Raw genomic sequence first — 27,252 nt, forward strand, 5'->3', positions numbered from 1 at the left:
AGACTAGCAAAATAGAAGATGACTACTAGTAAAGATAATTCATCATCTTCCTACTAAAACTTGTTCTATTGTCCCATGTCTGTTGGTGACCCGATGACCCACAGTCACACAAACCAGAACCTAGGAAACATCCATGACTTCTCCCTCTTCCTTATTAACCCATACTTAAGACAAGCACTCAGTCTTATTAATCTGCTTTTCTTTCTTTTTTTTTTTTTTTTGAGACAGAGTCTCACTTTGTTGCCCAGGCTAGAGTGAGTGCCGTGGCATCAGCCTAGCTCACAGCAACCTCAAACTCCTGGGCTTAAGTGATCCTACTGCCTCAGCCTCCCAAGTAGCTGGGACTACAGGCATGCGCCACCATGCCCAGCTAATTTTTTCTATATATATTTTTAGTTGTCCAGATAATTTCTTTCAATTTTTAGTAGAGACAGGGTCTCGTTCAGGCTGGTCTTGAACTCCTGACCTCGAGCAATCCACCTTCCTTGGCCTCCCAGAGGGCTAGGATTACAGGCGTGAGCCACCGTGCCCGGCCAACTTTTTATTTTTTAAGTCATGTGCATTAAAATATATTACTTTTAAATCACAAATTATTTTTAAAAATGTTTTTCGCAGGATCTGTTTTTCTACCTGTAAATCATAATGTGATTTACTCATGCTATTTCAATTGTATTCAATGTGGTTTCCATTTATTAGCATTTGATTTTATATAATTGGAAGAGAAACAAGTACTTAACACAAAATATCATCTCACCAACAATATTGGGTGTACAGTTCTTAATCGAAGCCATTTGAAAAGTGTCATCCAAAGTTCAGGAGAACATACACCAAATGCTGCTAACACACACACATAAGGAATCCAGATGTATTTCAAGCTGAAAAAAACCAAAGGAGTCACATATGAGACACCCTATGGACATCATTATTATCTAATTTCTCTTTCATGAGTTCTTTCCTACTACCCATGAAATACCAAAATGTTAAAGAAGAATGAAAAAGCTTAGCCTCTAATTTTCAGCAACAGATTGTTATCCAGTTCTTAAATAATCAAGACACGTGGGTTACCAAATGAGGATATTTTATTTTAAAGCATTAATACTGATGAGAGTGTAGCAAAATTGTACTCTTTGATAGTATATAAACTGTTACAGTGTTTCAGAAGGCAATTTGGCAGAACCTATAATAATTTAAAATACCGTAAGATAGGCAATGCCATATCTAGTAATCTAGCCTACAGATACATTAGCATTAGTGTATAAAGATATACATGCAAGGGTTTTAACTGTAGCATGTTGTTTTAATAGCAAAGAAAGTGGAAACAACCTGAGCATCCTTCAATAAGTATTCATGAAATAAATTATTATGAAAAACAAAAAAGCAAAATGCAGAACTTCATGTACAGTGTTACCCTAGTTTTTTGCTTTTTACTTTTTTAAATGTAGATATATGGTACCAGCAAAAAATAATACCTGGAAAGATACTGCTAAGAGTAGTGATCTCTGAAGAATGGGATGGAGGGATTTTCATTTTTTACTTCATATATTTCTCTATTATTTGAGTTTGTTATAATCTGTATATATTACTTTTGAGATTAAGTTTTAAAAAAGAAAGATTAAAAATTGGGGCTCCTAGGCCAAGCACAGTGACTCATGCCTGTAATCCTAGCACTCTGGGAGGCCGAGAAGGGAAGACTGCTTCAGCTAAGGAGTTTGAGACCAGCCAGAGCAAAAGGGAGACCCCGTCTCTATTTAAAAAACAGAAAAATTAGCTGGGCGTCATGGCAAGTGCCTGTAGTCCCAGCTACTTGGGAGACTGCGGCAGGAAGATCCCTTGAGGACAGGAGTTTGAGGTTGCAGTGAGCTATGATGATGCCACTGCACCCTACCCAGAGCGACAGAGTGAGACTTTGTCTCAAAAAAAAAGGGGGGAAATGAACCTCACTCCTCCCCCTTCATTAAAAAAAGAAAAAGAAAAAGAAAAGTAATTGGGGGTCTTAAAAAGATTAAAAATCCAGGTGTATAGAAAAATGAACTTGTATAAATAAAAGAAAGTACATTACGTTGTAGACTACAAAGAAAACAAAAGGAGCCCATCCCATGAGAGATGGTAAAAGCTGAAAATGGAAGAGGAAACATTTAGAAAAATTTACAGATATCAGTGCTTCATACAGATTATCAAGAGAAAATAACATTCCAGGAGACAACTTCTGTAATTAATACTAAGGAAAACAACTAGATTCTTCCATGATATATTTCTTGATATCAAACTCAGAATAGATAAGAAGAATCTGAGGTCAAAGTATAAATGTTATATATTATTGTTTTATAAAACAGCAAAGCTACAGAATGGAGAAAATAAAGAAATATTCATTTATTTGATAAACATTTATTGATCATGCACTGCAAACTGACCACAGTACTAGAAAGGAAAGAAGAAAAACAAGACATAGTTACAGCCCTCAGGGAGCTTTTTATCACGATGAAATAAAACTGAAAATATGGAAAATAATTAGAAAATAAGTATAAGAAAATTTATGTAAGATCTAGGATTATGTAAATGTGAAATAACTAATTTGAGAAGGATATAGTTAATGAAGGTTTTTAAAAAGTAAATACTAACTCAGGCCTTGTGAAGTAGTAGGCATATACAGAATACCTGTTGCTAAGACAGAGGAATTATACTGGTTTCCTCTGGTCAATCAGTATCTCCTCTTCACTTCCTCATTTCTGGAAATATCAACCTATACTTCCAGGCAGCCAGAAGCAATACTAGGGTCTGGTTTATATTTCCAGGGGACCCCATTCACATTACATGTATATAACATCCCCTGGAACACAACCTCTCTGCTCTAGAGATTAGTCCATTGATGTTAAATCCACTGATTTCTCTGTATCCATCCCTTCTATACCACTTTATTGCTTTAGTAACATCTCTGCCTTTCAACTTTTCTCCAATTCAGCCAAATGCCAAATAAATCTTTTTCAAATAAAACTATGGTAAGACATTTTCTGCTCAAAAAGCATTAGTGGCTCCCCAGTGCCCACTGGATTAAATGAAAACTCATCTAAATGGTTTTCAGGGCCCTCTAAAATACAGCCTTGACTCACATTTCCCATCTTTTCTCCTACTATAATACTTCCCTAAATATTATAAATGTCCCAGCCAGGCTGGGTGTGGTGGCTCATGCCTGTAAATCCCAGCACTTTGGGAGGCTGTGGTAGGAGGATCACCTGAGCAACATAGCAAGACTCCAAGACCTGTATCTCTACCAAAGATAAAAAGATTAGCTAGGCCTGGTGGTGATAGTCCTAGCTACTCTGGAGACTAAGGCAGAGGATCACTTAAGCCCAGGAGTTCAAGGTTATAGTGAGCTAAAAATCATGCCACTGCACTCCAGCCTGGGTGACAGAGCAAGACCCTGTCTCAAAATTAAAACAAAATAAACAAATTTAATTTAAGAAATCTTACATGGGATTCATATTATTCACCTCTCCCTACAGCCACTCTTATCCCTCTACTTCAGAGTCTTAATTACTCCTCTTTATGGGAACAATTTATCTGATTTGTGAGTGTGCAAGAAGAAAGTGAGCACACTTAGCTCAAACCCTTCTAGACTTCTATATTTTAAATCTGCATCCAACACAGTGAGTATACACAGGTGCAGTAAGCTTACCAAGGCTCTGCCCCTTCAAGCAGCAAGGTCTGCAGTTTGGGGACTAAGCTCAACTTGAGGTAAAAGATACTAGAAGTTCTTTTGGTCACACATGAAGAAGTGTTCTCCAAGGCAACTTTTATCACAATCAAAAGTTGTTGTTTTCATCTCCAGCTAACTTACACCTATGTCTTATTTCACTTTAAGTCCAAACTTCAAAGAAAATGGTATAATTTATTGAACCTTTACTCTAAAAGTCCTAGATTTAATCAAAGAAAATCAAGTTACCTTTAGAAATCTCAGAAATTAACAACCAGCAACATAATAGCATTTATATAAAGAGATTTTACCACTAACAGGATGTCACTCTATTGAGACACCTTTCTTTCAATATTCTCAGATAACATATTTAGATCCTAAATACATTTCAATCATATTTGGTATAGGATTAAATGGTAGATGACTAAATACATTTCAATCACACTGGTTTGTCTTTACAAACAATAGGCCAGTATTTATGGGGGGGGGTAATCATTATGATTTTTTAAACTATTAAAATTAGTGATCTTATTCTGACTGTAAAATATTAAGAAAACACCAGAAGGTAGGCCAGGAGTGGTGGCTCCTGCCTGTAATCCCGGCATCACAGAAGGCTGAGGCAGGAGGATCGCTTGAGGCCAGGAGTTCAAGACCACCCTGGGGAACAGCCAGGCACCTGCCTTTAATGGGGAGAGGGGCTAGGGGGGATTAGCTGAGCCGGGTGCGTGCACCTGCAGTCCCAGCTTCTCAGGAGGCTGAGAAAGGAAGATCACTTGAGCGTGGGTGTTTGAGATTGCAGTGAGCTATGATGACACCACTGCTCTCTGGTCCAGGCAACAGAGTGAGACCCTATCTCAAAAAAAAAAAACAAACAACAACAACAAAAAAAACCCAGTAAGCACAGAAGGATAAACTTTAAAATTATACATAATCTAATCACTCAATGTAATCACTTTATTACCTTCTAATGTACACATATAAGTATTTTTAGCAAAATTGTGATCATGCTGTAACCTGCTGCAGTGCTATGATATATATGTTTTCATCCAGGGTTTCATGCTCATAACTCCCATAGCCCCTGTTACAGTCTTTTGTTGTATGTTGGAAGCTTTATGCCGCAGAAGAGCAGGTTTCAGGAAACAAAATCTCTGTGAGAGTGGCATCCAGGGAGGGCATGGAAGCTCTGCACCCCTTCCCTTATATCTCATCCTACCCATCTCATCTGTATCCTTTGTGATATGCTCTATAATAAATCAGTAAATGTAATTGTTTCCCTGAGTTCTGTGAGCCACTCTAGCAAATTAATTGAACCCAAAGTGGGAGTCATAGGAACCCCAACTTAAAGCCAGATGGGTCATAAGTTTCAGAGGCCAAGACTTGCGACTGGTGTCTGAAGATGAGTGTATGATTTTGAGAACTGAGCACTCAACCTGTGAGATCTGATGCTTTCTCCAGGTAGACAGTGTCGAAGCTGAATGGGAGGACACCCAGTTGGTGTCTGCTGCAGAACTGACCGCTTGCTTGGTGGTCAAGAGAAACCTCCACACACACATTGGTCACAGAAGTTTTCTGTGTTGATTGTTGTGGTGTGAGATCAGAGGAAAACATGGTTTGAGTTTTTCCAGAACACCTGCTTTTTCACTTAATATTATATATTCTTAAATAATTTGGATAACATAATTTTGAATACCTGCATAAAAAGGTAGGGATGAATATACCAAAAGTTAAATAAAATCCAATCAACAGAGTGCCAAGGCAACCTACAGAGAGAAAATATTTGCAAATCATGTATCTGATAAGAGATTAATATCTAAACTATATATTAAAAACGCCTACAACTCAATAACAAAAAATCAAATAACACTATTAAAAATGGGTAAAAGACTTGAATATTTCTCCAGAGATGATATGCAAATGGCCAACAAGTGCATGAAAAGATGCTGAATGGCATTAATCACCAGTGAAATACAAATCAAAACCACAAGATATCATCTTACATCCATCGGAATGACTACTATAAAAAAACCAGATAATAGTTAAGTGTAGTAAAGATGTGGGGATATTGGAACCATTGTGAACTCTTGGTGGGATTGAAATATGGAGTGACTGCTATGGAAAATATCATAAAGTTTCCTTAAAAAATTTAAAATAGAACTACCACACAATCCAGCAATCTCACTTTTGGTTATATATCCAAAAGAATTGAAAGCTGGGTCCCAGGTCAGGCACGGTGGCTCACGCCTGTAATCCTAACACTCTGGGAAGCCGAGGTGGGAGGATAGCTTGAGGTCAGGAGTTCAAGACCAGCCTGAGCAAGAGCGAGACTCAGTCTCTATAAAAAAAAATTAAAAAAAGAAAAAAAGAAAGAAAGCTGGGTCCCGAAGAGATATTTGCAAACCTATTTTCACAGCAGCACTATTTACAATATCCAAGAGGTGGAAGCAACCCAAATGTCTATTGATGGATGAATGGATAAACAAATATGCACAGGGAATATTACTCAGCCTTAAAAAAGAAGGAAACCCTGTCATATGTTACAACATGGATTAACCTTGATGACATTAACTAAATGAAATAAGCCAGTCACAAAAAGGTAAATACTATATGATTTCAATTATATGAGGTATCTAAAGTAGTCAAATTTACAAAAGCAGAAAATAGAATGGTGTTACCAGGGCTTAAGGATAAGGGAAAAGGGGGAGTTGTTTAGTGGATATTAAGTTTTAGATTTGCAAGATGAAAAATTTCTGGAGATCTGTTATACAACAATGTGTGAATATACTTAACACTACTGAACTGTACATTTAAAAATGGTTAACATGTTAAATTTTGTTACATGCTTTTTTAGCATAATTTTTAAATAATTTAAATGTAATGATTTTTATACTTTTAAACATTTAGTTTCTATACAAGTAACCTGTCTAATATAGACAGAATTATAAAGCTGTAAATTTCTAAACATGGTAAGATTTTCCTCTTTCATCCAGAAAAAGATGAGATGCTCTGATATGAATTATAATTTAAGAATAATTAATGTTAATAAGCAAAGAATCTCATACATTGACTTTTATTTATTTATTTATTTATTTATTTATTTATTTATTTATTTATTTGAGACAGAGTCTTGCTTTGTTGCCTGGGCTAGAGTGAGTGCTGTGGCGTCAGCCTAGCTCACAGCAACCTCAAACTCCCGGGCTTAAGTGATCCTACTGCCTCAGTCTCCCAAGTAGCTGGGACTACAGACATGCGCCACCATGCCTGGCTAATTTTTTTTTCCATATATATATATTTTTTTAGTTGGCCAGATAATTTCTTTCTATTTTTAGTAGAGATGGGGGTCTTGCTCTTGCTTAGGGTGGTCTCGAACTCCTGACCTCGAGCGATCCACCCACCTCGGCCTCCCAGAGTGCTAGGATTACAGGCATGAGCCACCGCGCCCGGCCGATATATTTATTTTTATGTATCTTACATATTGTACACTCAAGGATTAACTTTGACTAAAGAGAAATTTGGGGCCGGGCGTGGTAGCTCACGCCTGTAATCCTAGCACTCTGGGAGGAGGCGGGAGAATTGTTTGAGCTCAGGAGTTCGAGACTAGCCCGAGCAAGAGTGAGACCCTGTCTCTACTAAAAAAATAGAAAGAAATTCGGCCGGGCGCGGTGGCTCATGCCTGTAATCCTAGCACTCTGGGAGTCCGAGGAAGGTGGATCGCTCGAGGTCAGGAGTTCGAGACCAGCCTGAGCAAGAGCGAGATCCCGTCCCTACTAAAAATAGAAAGAAATTATCTGGCCAACTAAAAATATATATAGAAAAAATTAGCCGGGCATGGTGGCGCATGCCTGTAGTCCCAGCTACTGGGGAGGCTGAGGCAGTAGGATCGCTTAAGCCCAGGAGTTTGAGGTTGCTGTGAGCTAGGCTGACGCCACGGCACTCACTCTAGCCGGGCAACAGAGTGAGACTCTGTCTCAAAAAAAAAAAAAAAAAAAAAGAGAGAGAGATTTGGTCTTTGTCTTCAACTCTTGGGAGGGAGGTCATCTCTTGCCTCATAAAAGTATCTTTGTTTACCTGGGACCCTTGCTTGGGTCATACCTGAGAATGTATGCCAATAATGCAATTTACGTTGGGGGCCCTAGGCGACGTGGCATCAGTTAAACCTTTGTAGGGGCTGAAGACTGACATCAGCCATACAGATGGTCAACCACATATATGTAATTGAACCCCAACAAAAACGCTGAACACAAGGCTTGGGTGAGTGTCCCTGATTGGGAGTACTCCATGTGTACTGTCACACTTTGTTCCTGAGAGAAACAAGCACTATCTGCACAACTCCACTGGGAGGGGACAACTGGTAGTTCTGTGCCTTGGTGTCTTCTGGACCCTGCCCTATGCATCTCTTTCCTCTGCTGAATTTAATCTGTATCCTTTCACTGTAATAAACTGTGAGTGAGCATATTGACTTTTCTGAGTTCTGTGAGTCCTAGGCAGTTATTGAACCTGAGGGTGGTTTGGGGGACTCCCAAACTTGCAGCTGGGACCAGAAGTAAGGGTGGTTTTAGGGACTCTTGAAGATTGCAATTACCCAGCAAGACCATGGGCTTCAGGGAAGGGGAATCCTATCTTATATATTTTTATATCTCCTACTATAAAAGCAGGAACAAGGGAAGTTTGAAAGTTGAAGACTTAAAAATATACAGTGCAAGATGTTTCAAGGATTCAAACTCTGGAAACAACTATGATATAACTTACCTGAATACTAATATAGGGATACCTATTTTGCTTTAGCAAATGTTAAGAAGGCAAATAGAACATTAAAATGATCAAACAAATGAAATGTAAAAATTCTACCTTATTGAACATTAAATGGGGTCACATATGTACTCCATAAAGGTTCATATGCCATTTAAAAGCAATAAAAGAAATGAGGTAAGGGAAAGGATAAAAGAAAAAATAACTACCTCCAGACCTCAACAAGGCCTACTGCATGCTCACTGGACTTCACATAACGAGAACCTTTCCCTTCCAACAATGTCCCATGATCCTTCCTACCACAGGCCTTGGCATATGCTATTCTCTCTACCTGGAATACACTCTCCTCTTCTGTTCACCTACTTCACTCCCACTCATCTTTCAAGTCTTAAGCACCTTTTCCTTAGAGAAACTTTCTGATCTCTTTAAGTCAAATTCTGTTTTAATGTGTTCTCACAGCACCATTTACCTCTTCTTCACTTATCAAAGTTGTAATTTTATTTTTGTGTGATTAACAGCTTTCACCTCCATTAGGCCATAAGTTACATAACATTAGAGACTGTGTGTCCGCTTTTGCCTATCACTGTCTCTAGCACCTAGCACAATGCCTAGACCTTGGAAGACATTCAATAGTTTTTAAACAAATGAATGAATAAGTAAATGTCAGTTCATTGTACTATAAATATCTTTGTAATAGTTAGATTAAGAAAGTTTATAGATTTTTAGTTTTTCTTTTACCAGTGATCATCACTGAGTATGTTTTGTGTTTTAAAAAGTTTTATAAATGTATTCTTGAATATATCCACTTATTACTATTATAAAGGACAATCTTTATAAAAACCAACAGATCAAATAATGTACACTTACCCTTCCATAACCATTGCAAGAGAACCCAATAAAATAGTGTGAATTACGTGATAAATTATTTCTGGTCTTTCTCCAATTCGTCCATCTTCAAGAGTAACAGTTTCTGTCAGGGACTTATCACTACAGAAAGGAAATGTGTTTTTTAATACTTTGAAAATATATTTTTGAAAAATCAAAAATTCACTGTTTATCATCTTTGAAGGCCATACCTGAAACTTTAAATTTCTTCATTACAAAAAACTTGAAAGTATATTGTTATTCAAATACCTAACTTACATATCTCCAAGTCTCTGTAAATGGCTTTTAGAACTTGAAGACAACTGACTATAAAGACTAAATATGAATTTTCAGGATAATAAAAAATATTTTGGCCAGGTGCGGTGGCTCACACCTGTAATCCTAGCACTCTGGGAGACCGAGGCGGGAGGATCACTCGAGGTCAGAAGTTCCAGACCAGCCTGAGCAAGAGCAAGACCCCGTCTCTACTAAAAATAGAAAGAAAGATTTGGACAGCTAAAAATATATATACGAAAAAAATTAGCCAGGCGTGGTAGCACATGCCTGTAGTCCCAGCTACTCGGGAGGCTGAGGCAGAAGGATTGCTTAAGCCCAGAAGTTGGAGGTTGCTGTGAGATAGGCTGACGCCACGGCACTGTAGCCTGGGAAACAGAGTGAGACTCTGTCTCAAAAAATAAATAAATAAATAAATAATATTTTTAGGTTCTTTTTCTAAGATTTAATTATGGCTCAAGTACTGATTGCTAAATCAATATAGTTAAATCATAATTTGAATAAATTTCCAAGATGAAGAAATTACAACCTGCTTTCAAACATAATAAAAATATTCAAGAAGAGAACTTTATGATTTAAAATCACTTATACTACTAGTTTCATTTAAGTTAAATGGAAGAAATTATTCTTACATTAAGTAAAAATTTGAGTAAAGCTGAATAGAATTATTCTTACATTAAGTAAAAGTTTGAGTAAATTAGTGAATGGTCTATAAAAGTTTAACTGATTATTTACATATCAGTTATATATTAAATCTACAACTATATTAAATCTGTACATTACTTATTTAGATGTATAAAAGTAAATTTGAATTTTTCTGGTCAACTTATAATATTTTTCATATCAATGAAGAGGGAATGGAATTAGGAGCTCTAAAATAAATACAAAAATATTGGAAGGATATTAAAAATAAGTATTCTACATATTTTCATAATATAGTCAATAATGTAATTGATTCCTATAGGTACTTACTTAATTCTCCTAAAAATAACTTGCATCATAGAAAGAAAACAAATAACTAATACTAAAATATAGAAAGGTAATAAAGAAGACTGAGTCAATCGCAAAAAAAAATCTTGAGATGGTGCTTGCAGGGATTCTTGACAGAGGAGCCAATTCATTGTAAAATTCCTATATAAGACAAAAAGCATGACATTAAAATCATAAGTATTTTAAACTATTGAATATAAAAGTATATCTTTTTTTAATCTCAGTGGAAACTAGGACAAAACATATTTCCTAAATCCATTCACTTATAACAGCAAAGTCCTATCCTTTATAAATGAAGACAATAGTATTAGTAAACCTCCTCAACAAAGCATGCACTCTCATCAAAACTGTTGTAATACATTAAAAACTTCTGTGTTTTATTACCTAGTAACATGATCATCCCTAAAGCCCAATACAGTTTTTAGGGAGTTTCAATTTCTATTTTTATCTGGAAGACAACAAAAAATTCAGCTGGCTAACCTCTACCATCTGCACTGTCTAGTGTGGTACCTACTAGCTACAAGTAGCTTTTAAACACTGGAAATGTGGTCAATTCAAATTGACATATACCTTAAGTACAAAATATACCCAGGATTTCAAAGAAAAAAATAATTTAAAAAACAAATGAGACCAGGTGCGGTGGCTCACACCTGTAATCCTAGCACTCTGGGAGGCCGAGGCGGGTAGATCTTTTGAGCTCAGGAGTTCGAGACCAGCCTGAGCAAGAGCGAGATCCCATCTCTACTAAAAATAAAGAGGAATGATTTGGACAGCTAAAAATATATACAGAAAAAATTAGCCAGGCATGGTGGCGCATGCCTGTAGTCCCAACTACTCAGGAGGCTGAGGCAGGATTGCTTGAGCCCAGGAGTTTGAGGTTGCTGTGAGCGAGGCTGACACCACGGCACTCTAGCCTGGGCAACAGAGTGAGACTCTGTCTCAAAAAAAAAAAGAACGAAAAAAAGGAAAATATCTCATTAATAATTTTTACACTGTTTATACATTCAAAAATATTTTCGATATACTGGATTCAAGAAAATATACTATTAAAATTCATTTCAGGCCGGGCGTGGTGGCTCACGCCTGTAATCCTAGCCCTCTGGGAGGCCGAGGCGGGTGGATCGCTCCAGGTCAGGAGTTCGAGACCAGCCTGAGCGAGACCCCGTCTCTACTAAAAATAGAAATAAATTATCTGGCCAACTAAAAATATATATAGAAAAAATTAGCCGGGCATGGTGGCTCATGCCTGTAGTCCCAGCTACTCGGGAGGCTGAGGCAGTAGGATCGCTTAAGCCCAGGAGTCTGAGGTTGCTGTGAGCTAGGCTGACGCCACGGCACTCACTCTAGCCCGGGCAACAAAGTGAGACTCTGTCTCAAAAAAAAAAAAAAAAAATTCATTTCACTTATTTTTTATTTTATTTTTTTATTTTTTTTTATTTATTTATTTTTTTTTTTGAGACAGAGTGTCACTTTGTTGCCCGGGCTAGAGTGAGTGCCGTGGCATCAGCCTAGCTCACAGCAACCTCAGACTCCTGGGCTTAAGCGATCCTACTGCCTCAGCCTCCCGAGTAGCTGGGACTACAGGCATGAGCCACCATGCCCGGCTAATTTTTTTGTATATATATTTTTAGTTGGCCAGATAATTTCTTTCTATTTTTAGTAGAGACGGGGTCTCACTCTTGCTCAGGCTGGTCTCGAACTCCTGACCTCGAGCGATCCACCCGCCTCGGCCTCCCAGAGCTAGGATTACAGGCGTGAGCCACCGCGCCCGGCCTTCACTTATTTTTTAAACATGGCTACTAGAATTATAATTATATAAGTAGCTCACTTACATTATTATTGGACAGCCCTACTTTAAATTGATAAATGTAACTCAACTAGGATCCATTTTAAAAAGAGATACCTATTTACTAAGACAGAAATCATAAAACTTGAAGTGCAAACCTTGTGAGTTATAAAAATCAAGGTAAACTTTTCTGACTCTAAGCTAAGTATAATAAGACTCCTAGTTATATGTACTTTTATCTGCACCCTCATTTCTAATCCATCTCCCATCTCCAATACCTCTAGGGAAGGAAGAGCTGGAGTGATGTTCAGGAGTGCTCATGGATGGACTCAGAAAGTCTACCTTCCAAATTACTGGGCTTAGAACAAAAAGTTAAAAGTTTAACAATGTATCAAACAGCAGGTATATTTAAGAGGGTGCCATAAAAATATCTTGTACCTGTGATGAATCCACCTTTTTAAAATCTGCCTATTAAAGTTTTTAATTCTAAATTCAATTCAAATACTAATTGAATGAGTATTCTTTCCATATCTCCCAGTCTCAATCTTCCCTTCCGCATAGTCCCATGGCAGTTTACTTACCCCACTATTATACTGCTTAATGTAGTCTGCCTTGTGTTAGATTATAGTCATTTTTTTTATCCCCCAGAGCACCCGGCCTACTATCCTGCATATCTAATAAATATCTATTAACATTTCTTCAGTGGTTCCTGCAAATCTGTCTTAACAAAAATGTTTGCTGAAATTTGATGAACTCCAAATCCTACTGTCCAACTGGCACATTTTAAACATAACACATTTACTACTTATACCATCTATGTCATTAATCGTATAAAAACTATCTTACGAGATGGCAATATTCTAAGGACAGGAACCATGTCTTATTCTTAAAATACCTAGTGCATTAGCTTATGATGCAAATCTAGTATCTGACATACTGAATAAAGAGGGCACTACATCAACTAATAAACATTGGCAAAAAGCAGCCCTTAACCTTGGGAGACTCTAGATGAGCTTAACCTTGGATGTGGTAAGTCAGTGGAAAGGCCAGTCACTTACGAAGGGTTACACCAATTTTTACTGATTGCCTGCTATGTGTAAGGCCTACGCTTACACCTAAAAAAGACACAGTCCCTACCTTTTGGAGCACATGGTCTCTTAAAGGATCCTTTTATTTTAGTAGATATACATATGTAATTTATACATCAGAAGACGTCTCCAGCATTTAAACCCTGTTAAATACTTTGTTAACTGCAATCTATCACCACGTGAAATTCTATGCACAGTGTCTACAATCCCACATAATCCCAGTAAATGAGAATAAAGTTCTAAGGTATATTAGAACCAGAGAAATACATAGGTAAATATATATCTCCTCTGTTATGCAAATAGACTTTATTAAAATACATAAAATCATTTATTTCGTTTTAGATTAAAAAACAAAACAAAAACTGATTTACCAACAAAAAATAACACAACATTATTTTGAATTAAAAAACAGTTAGCTTCTGGTCCAATTATTATGACCCCAAGATGAGATTCTTTGCTATGAAATAAATACCTTACTGCTCTCCTTCTGCCTCTTTTTAATGTAAGCATGTTGTTGATATAGTGGTTAAAATTATCCTTGCTTTATTAATTTTAAATCTTTATTTATTCTGACCTTAGGCTGTATCTTTTTTCCTCATCAAGGGAAGAAGTAGCCTTAAAATACTATAATACTTTTTCTTTTTTTTTTTTTTTTAGTAGAGACAGGGTCTCACTCTTGCTCAGGCTGGTCGTGAACTCCTGAGCTAAAGTGATCTTCCTGCCTTGGCCTTCCAGAATGCTAGGATTACAGGCATGAGCTACCGTACCAGGCCACTATAATACTATGAAGGTTTAAGTATATCTAATTTATAGGAGACTTAAATGAGATATATAATTAAATGAGAAAAAAAATTAATGTCATTTTCCCCAGATATTATAATATCTAAAATTAATTATTTTCTAAATGTTATATAATTAGGTGTATATTCCCTGCATTGAGTATTTTTGCTCTTTATTGTCTAAAGTGGTATAGATTTAGGTAAACTTGCATAATCTTAAACTTACTTAGTCATATTTAGTCCAAATTTTACTTCAAGGAATTTCAGCATGTGCCCATTTTCTTTGTGTGGGACAAACATCTAGAAGAGAAAAACACTAACTAAATAAAATAATATTAACTATGCTTACAGCAATACGCTTTTTCCAATACTAGAGATAGAAAACACAGCAATACTACAAAACAAAAATATGAATTAAATCATATGTGATATGACTATGAAGTAAAGAGATTTACTGACATAAGTCAATCACACTATACCTTATGCTTAAACATAATAACTAAAATGGGGTAGTAGAAAATTTCAACCATATCCCACCTGGCTCAAGTAACCTACCCACTCTTCTGAACACCTTTCATTTGTCTCAATTTATTCCATATATTGCTTAATGTTAATTGGGTAATGATGATATTTTAAATTAAATGGAAAATAAAGTGTATTTCTCTTTTTCTTTTTAAGTATATAGAGAAAAGACTCAGAACCCTATTTTTTCACCCAATATGCTACTTATGATCATTGTTCAACTCAAAATTACATTGTTTCAACTCCATTACCTTGCTATCTCATTATTCTCATTAAAATTTAGTCCAATATAATTCATTATTCAATTTGCTGTACTACAAGAATCTCAGGCAGTTGCTTACCTTCATTATAATATTCAACGTCACTGTCAGAGTACACACCAAGTAAAAATGAATTACTTTCATCATTTTAGCTACAAAAGTTCCTTTCTTCACATTCAGCTACGGGGGGAAAAATCACATGAACAAAGAAGTGAGGTACAAAAAAAATTCACAATTTAAAAATTTATCACAAGAATGATAAAAAGGCAATTCTAATTACCTGAAGGCACTTAGCAATCATTAAGGCTGCTACTAAACTTAATAAAGGAGACACCAATAACGCTGGATTCTCAAATTGCAGTAAATATCCCACAAAGAGAGAAAATATATAGATTTTGTAAACTTCATAAACCTATTGTAACAAAAATAAAATGAAAGAGAATAATATACATTTTATTATACATCTTTTCATTAGTTTTGTTTCGACTTGACTATAATTATACAGTAAATGCTCTACTATAATTTAAGACAATATTATACAAATGTTGAATTCATATTTTTAATGTTATGGTATATAATAAATTTATCACTTTTTTCTTAGAACTCTCTGAAAACAAAGTAAAGAGCTTTAAGACTACTGGTGTCTAAATTAGACTGAAAGGAACTTCCGGACACTGGCTTAATCTCGTTGATTTGCTCTGATATTAAAATTCATCTATGTAACCTCAAACTGCATAAATCAAAAATCTTGATCTTTAGCAGCTGTTTCCAAACCTACCCAGTGAAAATATACTGCCATGAAATGTACCCCCAGAGAAAAGTACTTTTGCTTTTGATCCAGTTTACAGTGAGCATAAGAAAGTTAAATTCAATGTTCTAATAGATCTTCCAGGAAGTTATATGTCTTAGATTTTTTCTAAAATTAAATAGTATAATAACTTAATGCATCATAAATTAATTAATTTACAAAGGGAAAATTAAGATAAAACACTAAAAGCACTAGTTAGGAAGAAAAATTAAAAGCCAGAGTGTTAAAGTAAAAAACAAATAAAAAAAGACAGTAAGAAAAAAAATCCATAACAAGCTAGATCCACTTTAGAAAAAAAGCCACCTCCCTGTTACAAATCAGAACAGTAGCTACCCTTGGGGGCTGAAGTAATGACGGGGAGAGAGCATGATGGAGTCTTCTAGGTGCTGGTAATGTGCTATTCTTGATTTGAGTGCTGGTTCTACAGATGTGTGCCAGTTACCAAGTCACTCTCTCTTAGCTTCAAACCCATCCTTCATCCATCCTCTGCTTAGTAATGCTGGGGCTGGGACTCTATAATCTACATTTCTCCTTTTCCAGTTGGTTCCCTATGAAGCTCTGGCAATAGGAAATGCTAGACAGACAGTGCAAGGCTGGAGGAGGAAGGAGAGGCTTGCCCTTTCCTCTTGTTTCCTATTTGCTGTGGTTCCTGAAATTATCACCTCAGTGACGCTTCCTCACCCCAACAGAGCAAGTCCTTTCTGCTTGAACACTGAATACAGGTACAGTTTTACCAACATTTGAAGAACCAGCTTCATCACATCCTCTAGCCCCTGAGATCCAGGACCAGCTGGCCAGAATCCCATCATCAGAGGCGTGGGTCCCAGTTCTGAAGAGCCCTTCTTTTGAGCCCAGAGACACCAGCTAAGCTGAGCAGTGGCCACTTCTCAGAACTCTTGAGTTTCAGCTTATAAGGTCCCTACCCTATGTCTCCAAGTTTTAATAATTGTATATTTTCCCCTTTGTTTTCTCAGCCCTAGTGGTGGTAGCTGCATCCTGCAGGTGTTACCTCTATGAAACTTTCAGGATCTTACTACCCTTTCAATTAACAAGTTAGTGACTTTATAATTGGTTAGCAATTCTTCGTGTTAAATTCTCTCTGTTCAAATAACTTAAATGTTGGTACTCATCAGGGCTCTGAACCATCTGAGTATATGGGATAAAGAAAAGAAAGGGAGGTTTTAAAATATAACATTATAAAAACATTTATTCTTTGGATTTAAAATCATCATTTCAAAATGCCATAGTACCTTGTCATTTTGCTCCAGTGAAAAGATATCTAGCAGGAACAGAGAGATTGCTTGAAGAAACAGGAGATAGTGGCTATACTCCCACATCATCATAAATACATATGTTGAAACATTTATCAACACGTAGCAAAACCTCTACAGAAAAAAGGGAAGAAATTGAGCATCAAAAGCTTTATTATCATACTATAAAAATCTATTTAGGTTTTTACCTCAAAGCTGCAGCTCTGTTATTGGTTCAACTTTAAACTATGTAACTCTTAAAAATTTGTTTTTAAAACACATAATTACTATTCAATCCTTACAAAAACAGTAAAATCTTAAGGTACTCTAGAGAGAAAACAAACACTTGTCCTTCAATGTTCAACATCATATTGAGAATTTCAGAAAGACAAAAGGAAAAGAAAAAAGAAAATTCAATACAATTTTCTTTCATCTCAAAAGAAGTAAAGCAATAAATATAAGACAATGGTGGTTTTACTAGACTTGGCTGGTGAGCTTTGTTATTGTGAAAGTAACTACTTTTGCTGTGAAAATACTTTCACTTCCATGGTGCTTCATATTTTCCGAAGAACTTCTATTTAAATAGTCTGTTTACATATCAGCCTATAACCCCATGTCTTTGCTTTCTTCATTTCCTCTTAACAAAAGTGTAGCCTTAACTTTCCCCAACGCTTGTACTGTCAACCATATAAAACTCTCAGCTGTTTTCCTCTGCTAAATATTAAACACAAGGATTTCATTGCCCTTGCCTGATATCTGCCTGGTTAAATCAGTTCTATCCTTCCAAATGTTGTCTCCCAAGTGATCCCTTAGTAAGCATCCAAGTCTGTGGCAAATCCACTGTCACATAACATATTTCCAACGACAGTCTCTCCTTCCTCCATGAATCCAACTTTTTCATTCTCAATTTCTCCACGGGTTGTAGTGTCAAATGACCTCATTCAGATAAGGACAGTGAAGGAGAAGGATAATAAGGGTCAGGTCAAGAAACCTAAGATGAGAATTATGTTCTCTAAAACTAAATCTTTCATGCTCAACTGACTATATTCAAGGATAAATTCCAGAGTCAGAAATACCTTAACCATCAGAAGATAACAGAATTTTCCAGCACGCTGAATAAGATTAAGACCAGAGAACAAAATGTAAGAGATAGCAAAATTCTACCAGTTGGTCAAACAACACCAACTGCAAAGCTCAGAAGGGCTCCACATGGAGAGAACATATAAGCTCCTGCTCCTTCTACCACCATAGCTACATATAGGGAGAGTGTTCTAGAAACTTTCTAAGGTGGAACAATCAGAACTATAATAACCAGGCCTGAAACCATCATCCCCAGAGAAACCAGCTCCATAAATCAATGAAGGCTCAAATCTAGACCCAGCCTAATTAACCTCCTGGGCATTTAGAGATTACTTTGTAGATTCTAGGGAGAAGCTACAATATAATAAAATAAACCACTAATTCCAAGGATTTATTCTCAAACTGCTCTAAGAATATGCAGTGAAAATAGGTCTTAAAGATAGAACTACATGTCAAACACAATCTGGACAATTAGCTAAGTTTTTCCTTTTCCTGAACATTTTCAAAGTTCTATGCAGTCTTGTCTACCCCTTACCTTGCTCACAGTGCCTCACACGGCTTCATTTTTCACTGTGCCTGTAGTGTGAACTTTTTATATAAATGATTTAAGTGACACATCAAATAGGTTTCAGTAATCAATCACAGAAGTCTCTGGATGACTCCAGATAACTGCACAAAAGATCTGAGCTTGGATATCCTGATGCAACTGGGACCACGAGATCTAACCTCAAGAATGGGAAGCAAAGTACACAATATGTGATTGAAAGAATACATGTTGCTGGAATACTACTCAGCAATGACCAGGAGCTAAGTATTGATACATACAACAACTCAGATGGTTGTAAGGGCATTATTAGGCTGAGTGAAAAAAGCCAATCTCGAAGGGTTAATACTATATGATTCCATTTATATAACTTTTCATAGTGACAAAATCATAGTGATAGAGAACAGCTCAGCGGTTGCCAGAGGTTAGGGTTGGAGGAAGGATGTGACTATTAAAGAGTAACATGACAGAGTTTCTTAGTGGTGATGCCTCCACTGTACAAGTTCTATATCTTGATTATGATGATGGTTACTCAAATCTACACATAACAGTGCATACAACTATACATCCCTCGGTCCCAAAACACCAGTGCATGTAAAGACTGGTGAAATCTGAAGAAAGTCTGTACCTGAATTAATAGTATTGTGTCAATGTTAATTTCTTGGCTTTGACAATGTTTTATGGTCAAATAAGGTAGTATTGGGGGAAGGTGGGTGAGAGGAACATGGTAATTCTCTATATTATTTTTGTAACTTCTTGTGAATCTTAAACTAATTTAAACTAAATATAGAGAGAAAGAGAAGAGGAGAGGGAGGAAGGGAAATAGAGTATACATGACTGAATGATTGGACAGTTTTGCTTCTTGAAAAATTTAGTTGTTAGCATAGTTCGGAGGCTATGAAGAAAAAGAAAAAAGAAATAAATAAAAGAATATTTTATTTTCCAAGATTTTCCAAGATTTCTCAACATTTTGTAGTTTTCAGTGTAGAGACCTTACCTTTTTTTAGATTTATTCATAGATATCTGATCTTTTCGATGCTTTAATTATATACTGCTTTTGTAATACTCAAAAAGTATGAAGAAGAGAGAATATGCAGAATACGTATAATGTAAGCTTAAAAAGCAGAATGTAAATTTATTGTAGAGTTATGATTCTATTTATATATGGAACAAATACTTGAATGGATTATAGGGCAGTAGAAATGCTTGATTTGTTATAATAGTGATTAGTGCTGGTATTTTTTTTCCTGCTGTGTATTTCTATAAAATCCTTAATATTCTTACCCCTTTAATGTTTGCATATAGATATTTTTCTCTTGTTGTGTATACTTAACTACCAATGGAGTGAATGACTACTTATAATCGTATAACTGATAAATACCATTTTCCCCCTTTATCTTAACATTAAGAGACAAAGACAGAGGGAGTGGGAGAGGATATTATGGAGTATTCTCAAAATACAGAAAAATAATTGTGGTTAAATTAAAAAAAAGAAACAAAATATAACCTAAAATAAGATTATGAACTATTCTTGGATCCCTTCAAAGGTACAAGGTCCTTGGTAATGACAGCAAACTGTAGGAAAATACACTTTTCATTACATACCATTTGCACTGATAGAATTGTTTTTTACTATGTGTTAATGTATATTACTTTTTTAATTAAAAAAATTAGAAAGATGTAAAACATAACATGGCAATGGAAAAAGACTCCAAAAAGAATAATATGCTAAAAAAAAAAAAAAAGAATAGTATGCTATAAAAGGGAAAAATAAGTTTACAAAAACCTTCTTTTAAAATAAGTAAGACTTAGATGGAACTGGAGACCATTATCCTAAGTGAAGTATTTCAGGAATGGAAAAACAAACACTACATGTTCTCTCTTATAAGTGGGAGCTAAACGATGGGTACACACAGTCATGAAGTGGTGTAATGGACATTGGAAACTAAGGGAAAGGGAGGGAGGACATTGAGGGATAAAAATTACCTATCGAGTAAAATGTATACTATTCTGGTAACAGGTACACTAAAAGCCCTGATCTCAGCATTATACAATTCATCCATGTAACAAAAAACATTTGTATTCTCTTAATCTCCTGAAATTTAAAAAATTTTTAAATTTGAAATAACAAATAAGAACAATGATTTCATTAAAAAGATACTTAATAAAACCATTTTGGGGGACAACAAAAGTTTCATTTTAGTGCAAAATAAAGGTGAATATAAAGAAACTTAGGCAGTTTGTTTCACTATACTAAACTCTTTCATTTATTAATACAAACCGGGCCGGGCGTGGTGGCTCACGCCTGTAATCCTAGCACTCTGGGAGGCCAAGCGGGAGGATCGCTCAAGGTCAGGAGTTCGAGACCAGCCTGAGCAAGAGTGAGACCCCCATCTCTACTAAAAATAGAAAGAAATTATATGGACAACTAAAAATATATAGAAAAAAGAAATTAGCCGGGCATGGCAGCACATGCCTGTAGTCCCAGCTACCTGGGAGGCTGAGGCAGAAGGATTGCTTAAGCCCAGGAGTCTGAGGTTGCTGTGAGCTAGGCTGACGCCACGGCACTCTACCCTGGGCAACAAAGCAAGACTGTGTCTCAAAAAAGAAAAGAAAAACAAACTGAAGGGAAAGAGGGATGGGCGAAAACCTACCTAACAGGTACAATAAACACTATTTGGGTGATGGACACACTTATAGCCATGCCTCAAACATTACAAAAGTGATCCATATAACCAAAAACTTGTGTACCCCCTTAATATTTTGAAATTAAAAAACAAAAACTGAAGAATTTGCCACTGATGTATAATAGTGGAAAAAAATTAAAAAATAAAAAAAAATAAAAAACTGAAGAATTATTATTCCCTAGGAGACAACTGTACAATCTGACAGGAAAATAGTCATAGACTCCTTGACTATTACACTAAATATTCTTGCTCAGAAAGCTATTTTGACAAACACATCAAAAAGAAAAATTACAAATCTGAAACGTGTCATGTTATTTTGCATAAAAATTAAATATTATGGTTATAAAAATGAAATAATAAAGTTTGCTATACTCAGGACATTTATCACCACTGAAAGGAAGAGAGAACAGTATATTTTTCAGAGATTTCAAAAAAGAACCATAAGTGCATCTTGTTTCTCAGACAACAAGGCCTAACAGAAGCCTTTCCTTGGTCCGGATTCTCTGCTCTCTTTTTCTAGTCAGGAATTCTTAACCCAACATAGGCAGATTGCCAATAGATTGCTATACTTCAGTCAATTTCAATATAATTCTTGCCTTTGTAATCCCATTTATTTCATTTTACACATTTACAATATTCTGAGACAGAGTCTGTAGGCTTCGTCCAAGTGCCATAAGGGTTTGTAGCAACAACAACAATGTAAGAATTAAATTATCTGCGACAGTCCTCTGAAACTTGCACTAATCTACCTACGCCTCAGTCACACAAACCAGGAGAAGAAAACAGAGAATATACAGTGCTATCATCAAAGGTAACATTGCTGTCATTTGTAGTCACTCTTTGTATCTTCATTAATATTTCTTCAAATTATGATGACTAATGGCCATCAATATTTTAGAAGTACTAAAAGAATAGAAGGACAGATCAATTTTCAAAATAGATGTTCATCATATATTTGCCAACTAACTGCATTAAAATAATAAAGTAGTTACTTTCTCCTAAAAATAATTCACTGTTAATAACAAAATCTGATTATATAACAGTGTTATTATAAGAAAACTACCTAGCCATATCTTTTATAATATAGTAACTAGGTTTCATCGAATATAACTTAACTCTTAATATGAACAAAATTTCTTAAAAATTATGTACCACATTTGCAATACATCAGAACTAATTGTAATGGATAAAACAGATTTGTATCTTACCTGTACATTAGCATTTAAGTTGCTTTTTAAATATCCTGTAAGTGCAGCCACTTGACATGCAAAATATGGTAGTGCCCAGTTTTCTCTTAAAGGAATAGAGTATTCAATTCTTGTTGTATCTACCCTAAAATTAACCACAGATGAACAGCAAAAGCAAAATATTATATTTGTGTTACACGAGACTTTTCAAAGCACTTTCACACAAATCTTTGTCCTCTATAACAATCCTGTGAGGTAGGCATAGACAGACCTTTCATTGCCTATACAGCATCTTTGAGCAAATTTAATAGTGTCTCACCTCCGCCCCCAACCCAGGAAGATGCAGTGCTGCTGTGCACTGTGTGGGTGAACACACAGGCCTCTATGAAAATTGGAAAAGGCATACCTTCTCTGGGTAGATTCCGCCCCATGCTAAGGCATACAACTTGTTGCACAGAGTACCCTGGATTTCAGGGCCACCACCTTCCCTTAACCAGATGGCTACCCTTCTCTAAAGTACAATCTGTTCTACATAATTAGCAGCTTGGCAGATCCAAAGTTCTTATCCTCCTTTACAAAAGGAATATGAAGCTCATATAAGACATGGTATGACTTAATCAAGGTCATAGAGCCAGCAGGTGCATTCCTGGGATTATAAAACTTACCTTCTGACATCTAGTTTAATAATCTTTTCAATCAGCAGGTTACCCAGAATTAACATCATAATAGTCTTTTATGGGATATACCTAGAGACTTTTGAAAATTTCCAGAATGACAAATACAGAAATGTCTTTGTAGGTTACTCTTAAATTTCTCTTCAATCAATTTTCATGGAGAGAGTATTGTGTAAATATCTTCAGACCACAAGGGACTACCTTTCCAACAGTCATTAAATTTGGCTCTCTTACACTCAATGGCTATTTTCCACACAAAAATAAAAGTGCTATTGTTTTTCTGAAAATTTATGAAAATTGCGGCTTTTAACTATCCTGAGTAATAATGATGGACATACTTACAGAAAATTTAGTTCCCTCAATAGCTAAGTAGTTACCTATATATGCATATGGTATCACAGCTAGTAAATTATATTTCCAGTTACACTGATCATGACCCACTGGATTGCGTGCAAATAATCAAAATTACAATTGTTAAATCCTCATGGACCAAGAAGCTATAGTAGTAACAGCAATAATCCAGCCAGGCTCAGCATGATATTACATTCAAAAAAAACAAACTCAAATTTCAAAAAGCCATAAAAACCAATGAATAAAACATTTTTTAAAAAGCAATTAAGGAGAGGCCAGGCACAATGGCTCACACTATCATCCCAGCACTTTGGGAGGCCAAGGCAGGAGGATAGCTTGAAGTCAGGAATTCAAGACAGCCTGAGCAACACAGGCAAGACCTCTTTTCTATGAAAAATTTAGAAATTAGCTATGACGATGCCACTGCACTCCAGCCTGGGCAACAGAGTGAGACCCTGTCTCAGAAAAAAGAAAAAGAAAAAAAGAAAGCAATTAAGGAGGAATTACATAGCACATATGATGAATCCTAAAAATTCTCCTTACTCAAATCTCTTTTCCTAGTCTCAGATCTATAAGCGCTAATAACTTTCTCTTTCTATTCCCACCCCAATTCCTGTCTCATTCACCCTTCTTCTCCCCATCAAATCTTTTATTTTTTTCTCAAGAGTAGCACAATTTACTTTCTTATGTTGAATCATCTACAGCTGCGGTCCCCAAGCCCCGGCCACAGATAGGTATGGTCAGGTCCTTGGCCTGTTAGGAACCAGGCCACACAGCAGGAGGTGAGCGGCAGGCTGGCAAGAGAAGCTTCACCTGTATTCACAGCCCCTCACCATTGCCTGAATCACCGCATAAGCTCCGCCTCCTGTCAGATCAGGGGCAGCATTAGATTCTCACAGGAGCAAGAACCCTACTGTAAACTGCACGTGCGAGCGGTCTAGGTTGTGTGCTCCTTATGAGAATGTAATGCCTGATGATCTGAGGTGGAGCTAAGGCAGTGATGCTAGTGCTGGGGATCGTCTGCAAATACAGATTATCATTAGAAGAGGTTTGACTGCACAATAAATCTAATGCTCCTGAATCTTCCCGAAACCATCCCCCAACCCCTGTACCTCCACCCCCATCCCAGTCTGTGTAAAAATTGTCTTCCATGAAACTGGTTCCTGGTGCCAAAAAGGTTGGGGACCATTGACCTACAGCCTTCACTGGGTTTCTTCAGATTTACATTTTGACCTATTTTATGTTTAGCGGAACAGTTCAGTAGCTAAGCAAAACAAGACACAAGATTTTCCAAGGAAGAAAGAGACAAGACCATGGCAAAAAATAATTGCACATTAATATTTTTGTTCCTACTGATATGTATAACAGCACTAATCACTATTATAACAAATCAAGCATTTCTACTGCCCTATAATCCATTCAAGTATTTGTTCCATATATAAATAGAATCATAACTCTACAATAAATTTACATTCTGCTTTTTAAGCTTACATTATACGTATTCTGCATATTCTCTCTTCTTCATACTTTTTGAGTATTTATTACAAAAGCAGTATATAATTAAAGCATCAAAAAGATCAGATATCTATGAATAAATCTAAAAAAAGGTAAGGTCTCTACACTGAAAACTACAAAATGTTGAGAGACAGTAAAGAAGCCCTAAAGGGGGAGATTATCATGTTTTAAATATCTTAGAATGGAAGATTCAGTATTGTTAACATGTCCATTCTCCCCAAATTAATCTACTGACTCCCATAACATTCTTATCAAAATTCAAGCAAGTTTTTTTTTAAAAAATTAAAGTCAAGCGCAGTGGCTGACATCTATAATCCCAGCACTTGGGGAGGCTGAGGCAGGAGGATCACCTGAGGCCAAGAATTCAAGACCAGCCTGGGCAACATAGCCAGAACTTGTCTCTACAAAAAAGTTTTAAGAAAAAAGAAAATCAGCCAGGCATGGTGATATACACCTGTAGTCCCAGCTACGCAGGGGCTGAGGCAGGAGGATTGTTTAAGCCCAGCAATTCCTGCCTAGGTGACATACTGGGACTCTTAAAGAAAAAAATAAAAAATCTTATTTAGAAATTGGTAATTAAAATGAAATTAAGCATTTGTCCTTACTTTCTAATAGTTCCTAAATTTGAAGGTAACCAAAGAGTCCTGGGTAGTGAAGAAAAATTCTTTTGAAGAACATAGCTAACAAAAATAGAAAAATACAATTTTATAAACCCTAATGAAATTACTAGTTAAGGCAAAGATTACAAACCTTAGTTAGGTAAATGGTGAATGGTAAAAAAAAAAAAAATCCCCTAAATAGGAATTTGGGGGTCAACTAGGGAAATCATATTATGGACTAGAGATAAGATAAAAAGTTATTGAAACAGAACAGTCCAGACTGTGGAATAAAGAAAGTAGCATATAAAACAGTACAGATATAGTACGTATGTGTACTATGTCATTTTGGTAAAAAAAAATACATATACGCACACACACACACTCTCTCTCATATAGAAAATGATCCAAAACAATATGCACCAGGGTATAAACAATGATGAGTGATCTCTAGGTGGTAGAAATATAGGTATTATTTTATTTTTGCTGGTCTCAATTTTCCATATCACTTTGTACCTATATTACTTTGTAATAATAAAGTTTGGTTCATCTCTGCTTTTTTTATTTTTTATTTTTTGATGCAGAGTCTCGCTCTGTTGCCCAAGCTTGAGTGCCGTGGAGTCAGCCTAGCTCACAGCAACCTCAAACTCTTGGGTTCAAGTGATTCTCCTGCCTCAGCCTCACGAGTAGCTGGGACTACAGGCGCATGCTATTACACCTGGCTAATTTTTCTATTTTTAGTAGAAATGGGGTCTCGCACTTACTTAGACTGGTCTCAAACTCCTGAGCTCAAGCAATCCTCCCACCTAGGCCTCCCGGGGTGCTAGGATTATAGCCATGAGCCACCGTGCCTGGCTCATCCCTGTGCTTTTAAGAAGAAAACACACTTAACCCATTAAACTGGATAGCTATACTTGAAAACTTCTAAGGAAAATTTTAAAAGTCCTTCATGTAAAATTGTTGCCAGCATGTGATGCTAAATATAAACAAAGCCCAGTTAGAGATATAACCCTTAATGCTCCCTGTCGATAACCTGAAAGCGTCATATTTTTCATCAGGCAACTGCTTAAGGAAAATAAAAGAAAATGTATAACAGAAGAAACGTTTCATTTTTTAAAATTTAATTATGCTAAGTGCTATGGTGGGGGGAAGTGCTATGGAGAGGAAGGAGAATGTCCATCACATAAGAAATAAATTTATGACATTGACCAATGCTAGGAAAACTTTATGACATGTCTCATATGAGCTCTCCATTTCAAAAAAAAGGCCCCATCCCCTACTCTCTTTTCCCTCACTATTAAAGAATTGAGGCTCCTTTGATCACCAAAGGGGATGGGTTTATTAATTCAAAGTACACTGTCATAGATTAATATAGAGCCCTTATCTACGGTGGCTAACTTAACAGTGCTGTATTTGATGCCTCCTCCTTTTCAAGAAGTTATGTCATCAATTTTAAATAAAAGAGAAAAGAAGAGGTATATCCATGTATACCAGTGTCACTATGTCTGAAAAAAGAGATATAAGGCAGGTGTATTATTTT

The 27,252-nt window shown here is 36.2% G+C and overlaps 1 protein-coding gene across 3 annotated transcripts in view; it reads right to left on the reverse strand.

The window, feature by feature from the left end:
- The window catches only part of DPY19L4 (dpy-19 like 4), a 59,136-nt gene that overhangs the window by 17,104 nt on the left and 14,780 nt on the right, over positions 1 to 27,252 (reverse strand). For all 3 annotated transcript variants that reach the window (XM_045560744.1, XM_045560745.1, XM_045560746.1), the window contains exons 7-14: positions 22,598 to 22,721; positions 17,079 to 17,213; positions 15,301 to 15,432; positions 15,102 to 15,200; positions 14,465 to 14,538; positions 10,568 to 10,726; positions 9,305 to 9,424; positions 755 to 875 (exon numbers count right to left, since the gene is read on the reverse strand). In XM_045560744.1, the coding sequence (XP_045416700.1) occupies positions 755 to 875; positions 9,305 to 9,424; positions 10,568 to 10,726; positions 14,465 to 14,538; positions 15,102 to 15,200; positions 15,301 to 15,432; positions 17,079 to 17,213; positions 22,598 to 22,721 (964 nt within the window). The remainder of the gene's footprint in view (positions 1 to 754; positions 876 to 9,304; positions 9,425 to 10,567; positions 10,727 to 14,464; positions 14,539 to 15,101; positions 15,201 to 15,300; positions 15,433 to 17,078; positions 17,214 to 22,597; positions 22,722 to 27,252) is intronic.

Source organism: Lemur catta, chromosome 9 (assembly GCF_020740605.2).
Source record: "Lemur catta isolate mLemCat1 chromosome 9, mLemCat1.pri, whole genome shotgun sequence".
NCBI classification, from domain to species: domain Eukaryota; kingdom Metazoa; phylum Chordata; class Mammalia; order Primates; family Lemuridae; genus Lemur; species Lemur catta.